Source organism: Corvus brachyrhynchos, unplaced genomic scaffold (genome assembly GCF_000691975.1).
Source record: "Corvus brachyrhynchos isolate BGI_N302 unplaced genomic scaffold, ASM69197v1 scaffold69, whole genome shotgun sequence".
Taxonomy (NCBI): Eukaryota; Metazoa; Chordata; class Aves; order Passeriformes; family Corvidae; genus Corvus; species Corvus brachyrhynchos.
Window position 1 is genome coordinate 6,622,675 of NW_008240228.1, and position 6,421 is coordinate 6,629,095.

The 6,421-nt window shown below is 40.3% G+C and overlaps 1 protein-coding gene across 1 annotated transcript in view; it reads right to left on the reverse strand.

Annotated features, from left to right (window-relative positions):
- The window catches only part of ACYP2 (acylphosphatase 2), a 32,658-nt gene extending 28,586 nt beyond the window's left edge, over positions 1-4,072 (reverse strand). Inside the window, exons 1-2 of the mRNA XM_017745315.1 lie at positions 3,893-4,072; positions 2,315-2,424 (exon numbers count right to left, since the gene is read on the reverse strand). Of these exons, the coding sequence (XP_017600804.1) occupies positions 2,315-2,424; positions 3,893-3,955 (173 nt within the window). The 5' untranslated portion in view covers positions 3,956-4,072. The remainder of the gene's footprint in view (positions 1-2,314; positions 2,425-3,892) is intronic.
- Between the last annotated feature and the right edge of the window lie 2,349 nt (positions 4,073-6,421).

A 6,421-nucleotide genomic window follows, 5' to 3' on the forward strand; every position in this document is an offset into this window, starting at 1 on the left:
TCCATGCTTCTGGCAACATTGGAGAGCCTCATGGGCTTTTTCCCACATTTTTTACACTTCCCCTATCTTTATCATCCTCTCAATCCCTTAGTCATCTCTTTCTCCCTCTTATAATGCTTTGTCTATTTACCTGTAGAACCTCTACTTTCCAATGGCATCCCTACTCTTTTTAGTCCATGTACTGTGCTCAATTCTATTTAGCATCATAAATTGATAAATATTGTTTAGGACAGACCAAAACACCTTTACTACTTCCCCCTAAAATACATTAACATTAAAAACCCAGAACCAACAAAACAACTATCAAATTTGATTACCATCACCATGTGATTTTTAAGAGTGCTGCACCTGTGAAAAATCAGGCTGGTCCATGCTTCATGTTTAATTTAAAAGCTGGAGCAAGTGTGAAAATATTGCTCTAAATGACACTGCACACACTGTTCTGGAAAGATTCCTGCAGGGGAACAAAAAGCAGGAACCTTTCTTGAAATATCTGACTATTGATTGACTCACTTGTTTCTCTGCAAAGTGTTTGGTTTCCTTGAACGTGGAAGAGCTCCAAATTTTTAACAAGTGTCATCACAGTGTCTTTAAGTCCTGAAAATCTAAAACACAAACCAGAACCTGAACAAGCAGATGGTGATGGAATTTCCTCCTGATGATTTATCACATTTGGAGTACAAATTATGTTTAGGGTTCTTGGTTTGTATTAACTTTCCACAGCAGAAGCAAGCCCCATTTTGCTGTTTTGTTTTTTAACTGTAGCATTTTAAATAACATTTAAATCTGAGAACACAGTATTATGAAATTATAGCATTACAAAAAATGCTGAGAAAACCTTTCAGAACCTCAAAACCATTTTGATCTGTTATTCACTAGTACCAGCAGAGAGAAATAAGGGTCTTTCAAAGGAGCAGCTCAGACACGAGAGTTCACTTTTCACAGGCAGCTTTACCAAGTTAATGCCAAAAATAAACTCATTACCTTTTCCATATATTAGAGAGCACAGAGGGAGCAAGGAAAAGTCTTTCTACTTCAGAATTTTACTCCAGGACCCCAAATTTAATAATCCATGCTTCAAAAACCACACTTTGACTTCAGCATTGCTGCATTATTCCCACGTCAGAGGAACACATTGATTTCCAACATGAAATACAGAAGCAGCAACTAGAAGCAACTTTTTATTTGCTCTGGATGCATATTTTTAAACAAAAAAGCAGGACAATAAATAGAAAACAAATCCTGGTTTCTCACAAGGTCAATTTCTGTTCCAAGTTAAATAAAAATATGGCACCAACACAGAAATTCACAAAACACAGAGAGATCAGGATATTAACAAAATTCTTTGAGAAACTAAGTGTAAACTTGATATAAGAAAAAGCGTGATATTTCTCTGGCTTTGTAAATGTTTTGCAGCCCAAGATAACCAACCTCATGTTAAGCACAAACCCAAGGAAAATGATTGGAAATCATTTAAAACTCTTGACTAGAAAGTGCAACACTTTTCTGTGCACAAATCCAACTTCTCTTCATCCAAGTTCAGTATTGAAGCAATTCCTGTATGGGAGAGTGTTGGCAGAACATGCACTGCTAATTTCCCATCTGGAAAAGGAAAGTTCTGCCCTCACTCATTCTTTGTTGAGAGAACAAACCCCTGAAGGATTTTTTAAAGTTCCCAACAATCTCCCTGTATACCCTCGCAAAAAAATGATAGTTGGAAGCAATTCAATGGGGCTTTGTGTTTTCTCCAGGCATCATTTCCTCAGTGATAGCTTTAAGCTGGAAACTGGCAATTTCATAATGAAAATTATCACCCATTCTTTAAAAGACACCAAAATACTTCAAAACTCATTTCCAAAGGCAGAGACTGCATGCCTTGGTCAAAATGTGTATTTATGTATTATGGGTTTTTTTTAAATCAGGGAAAAAAATTAATATTTAAACAGTTTCCTTTAAATTGTTTTAAGCACAGACTGAAAAAGCACCTCAAGAAGTTCTTCAATTTTTTTTAAACAAGAAAAGTTTTGATGAATTAAAAAACAGATCTTTAATCACATGAATAAAGGCTTTCTTTTCATTTCACAAGAAATGGGGACGTTAAGGAAATACATTAAACTGTGTGGGTTTAGAAACAAAAACACAGTATTTTCTAAAGCTTAAAGACTACTATACAGCTTAAAGAATGCACCTCCTTACCTCCACACTGAATGAAAACACTGTTACATTACTGAAACATGGATCTACTTGTCACTTTGTATTAAAAACACTTTTGCAAATTAATGACAGTAAGAAAAAAAACCACAAAAATACTTACATTTTATTCACTTTCTCTTCTGGGCCCTGAACTTGGCCTGTCACAGTTCCTTGGCTGGTATTTTTAACCCAGCCAACCACTCCTAACTTCTTGGCTTCCTGTTCTGTGTACTGATTTGGGAAATGAGAGAGGACAATCAGTGCCAGCACAGACACCACCAACAGAACACTCAACCCCCCAATTGTATTTGCATAGTTGTAAGAGCTACATCTGAAAAATAAAAATCCATGGGTGATACTCATCTTCAGGCACTCAGATGTTCCCGGCAGCTCTGCAGTTGCAAAAGGCACAGCCCATTTCCCAAAAAGAACAAGATTTCGATCACAAAGGACTCCACTTATCCCACACCATTCCCTTCTACCTACTTTATTCCTTTCCATAGCTCCTATCACTGCTTATTTGACCTTTCAGCCACCACAGTTTATAAACTCATTAAGTCTGCTATGTGTACAAGCTTCCCAGTTCCTTTCCTCCAGCTCCTTTTCAAGTCCTTTCCACCTGACTTTCACCCTTTAAATTCTACCTCCAGCTACTGCATTTCTACTGACAAACAGCAGCAAAGGTCATAATCTAATTACTAGGAAAAAAAACCCCAAGCATATTTTTGCAATACCAAAAAGTTATGATTTCCCAGCAACTCATTTGTGATGAAATTCACAAAGAGCAAGAGCCAAACTTCAGGTCTATATGAGCCCATTCCAAAAGACAAAACATGTTTTGGGGTGATTTAGCCAATGAAAAAATGGTGCTAACTATGAAGAGTGTTTTCCAAGGTGATTATGAGCAGCTTCTCCAAACTAATTTGGCCAAAGGCACAGGAATGCAGCTACAAACCTTTTACTCAGTACTGCAGAGCAGCTCAGGACTGGCACTGAGGTGTGTGTTCATGGGGCTCCAGGTCAGCTCAAAATAAGGCACAACAAGCCTGGACTTACCCTTTCTTCCTGATAGAATAACTCAATTCAAGGCAAACTCTACTGCAGTCCTCTATTCATTTCCACTTGGCACTATTTCACAATATATATAAACTATACATAAAAGCTTTCTGATTTAATATTAAGCATGGGCCCCTATTTTGAGACAAAACCAGTGTTCTTACTTTAATTGTGTCCTCTTGTTTCATGGGTTTCTGTGGAATGCAAAGCCACCTGCTGCACGTTCAGAGCTGCTGGAGTCACTTGCTCAGGGTATGAGCCACAGAGTGCTTAATCGCAGCACATTTTTTCCACTCTAGCCTTCCTTAAATACAGGTACTACGTTGCCATTTGAAAAATTAAACTGAAACACCTTGTTTCAGATTTAACCTTTCTAAAGATTAAGGTGTTACCACATTCTTGTAGCTGTTATATCACGAGTAATCCAAACCACAATCTACACAAGCAACACATTAGTTAGTAAGCTTTTAAAAACCCATTTTAATATAAAACCGTTTTAAATCTACTCACAGTACTTAACCATCCAACCAAGCACTCAAAGTTCAGGCTGGATATATTTACACTCCACAGACCTGCCGCTGTATTTTTAGCGCTGGAAATATTATACCATCAAGTATAGCTAGTAAACCCAGCATTGCCTTACCATCCTGAAACAAACACCTAAAAAAAGAAAGAAAAAAAGGAAATCAAAATAGCGTGTGAGCATATCACCTGCAGGAATTTCAGTCAATATAAAGGGGCAATAGTGTGCATACAAGTCACCCGTGGTGCTTTATTATGGAAACTTCAGGGACATTAACATTAGGGGAACTGAACAGAACTTGAGTTTGAGCCTTCCCTTCGTCACATGATTATTATCACTTACGTATTTAAGTGTTAATTAAAACGCTGCAGTGTCTGAATGGGAAGGACGGGAGGGGCATTCCCACATACCCGCGCTGACAGAAGCCCTCTTCCCGTAAGGGAAAAACATTGCTCCTCCTGTGAGGGGAAACACACCTGACAGCGAGGGGAGACACAGCTCTTCCCGTAAGGGAAAAACATTGCTCCTCCTGTGAGGGGAAACACACCTGACAGCGAGGGGAGACACAGCTCTTCCCGTAAGGGAAAAACATTGCTCCTCCTGTGAGGGGAAACACACCTGACAGCGAGGGGAGACACAGCTCTTCCCGTAAGGGAAAAACATTGCTCCTCCTGTGAGGGGAAACACACCTGACAGCGAGGGGAGACACAGCTCTTCCCGTAAGGGAAAAACATTGCTCCTCCTGTGAGGGGAAACACACCTGACAGCGAGGGGAGACACAGCTCTTCCCGTAAGGGAAAAACATTGCTCCTCCTGTGAGGGGAAACACACCTGACAGCGAGGGGAGACACAGCTCTTCCCGTAAGGGAAAAACATTGCTCCTCCTGTGAGGGGAAACACACCTGACAGCGAGGGGAGACACAGCTCTTCCCGTAAGGGAAAAACATTGCTCCTCCTGTGAGGGGAAACACACCTGACAGCGAGGGGAGACACAGCTCTTCCCGTAAGGGAAAAACATTGCTCCTCCTGTGAGGGGAAACACACCTGACAGCGAGGGGAGACACAGCTCTTCCCGTAAGGGAAAAACATCGCTTCTCCTGTGAGGGGAGAGCGCCCGACCCCGAGGGCGGGAAACCGCTCCCGCCGTGAGGGACGCGGCCCCGCATCCCTGAGGGGTGGTCCTACGGAGCCCTCATAAGGTGTCATTCCCACATCAATTTCAGGTTAGAAATACGTTGAGAGAACAATGTCTGAACGGGATCGTCTCCTCCTCCAGGGCTGATGCTGCCACATACACACCTGGAGTCCCCACCTCAAGCATCCAGGGCACAGGTGAGCAGCATTAGCTTTTCCCAGGCCTTTACAGGAATCATTGAGAACAAAATGTGATCCATACGTTGTCGAACTGAGGTAATTTTCCCTGATAAGGTGGGAAATTACATAGTTGAAAACGAAAACATAGGGAAAAAAACCCCCACATTCATCTCAGCAATCCTTCCCTGAATTGAGGCTGAGTTACCAACTTACCTTACATCACATGTCAACTTAAAACTTCACCCGGAGTTTTAACAGCTTCTCTCCCCTGTGCTGGGGCAAATGCCAAACTCCTCAGCTGGAGGAGCAGACCCCAGAGAAAGAAAGATCATCACATGCAAACTGTTCACCCAACTTTCAGTGGTATCTATTAGCATTAGCAAACCTTTCTAAAGCTGTCATAACATAATTTCTTTTGTCTACATGCTACATATACAAAAACAAGTCAAAGACTGATTATTTAGTAGGTTGAGTCTCCAAGAGCACACCACTAAGGTTTTTCTCCGGTGTGTTCTATGTCTGCTTGAACTTTAACTCTCCCCCCATTATTTGCTTTTTTTTGTAAAAAAAACCCAACTTTTCAGGCAGAATTCTACATTAGAAACAGCATTTATCCAACCTTCAAGATGAACTCTGACTGCTCTCACTCACCAACAGATAAAGGTAAGTTAACAGCAACTTCACAATAAAAGCCAAAATAGTTTTATGTATGCTCTCCATTAAGCAGTTTCCACCCACCTGCAAGTTTGTGTTCTACAGTAATACAGCATAACCTGAGTTGTCCACAGGTTTGGATCTTAAGACTAGAGGGAGGTTCAAAATAAAGTCCTAGAAAAATAATGAAATCACTTTTCCAAGACACCCCAGTTAACTAGAGAAACAACCACTCAATTCAGAACAGAACACAAATATTCACATAGAAAAAAAAAAACTTCAGTATAACAGGGAATAGAAACACAAAGGACAAAACATCATATGCTTTAACTACATAACACATTAAATCAAACCTTTGACTTTCACAGAGATCATACATTTTTCTAATGTGGAATCAGCACCATTTTGTTTTGAAAAAAAGAGGAGGAGAATACAGAAAATCTTTTGTAATTTGCTGCCATCTGGCAGCAGTGAAGAGCAAGACCACTAAAAAATAGATTTACAGTAGCAGTTTATTACACTAAAAAGCCACAGAAGCCTTGAAAGCAGAGCTTATCCTGGTGCTGATGACACTTTGCTATTTGCCGATTCCAGCACTGGCAACAATGACACTTACTATCACTACAGTCTTTGATATTTCATTTATTTGTCATAATATTTTGCCAGTCTTTCCTTAGACAA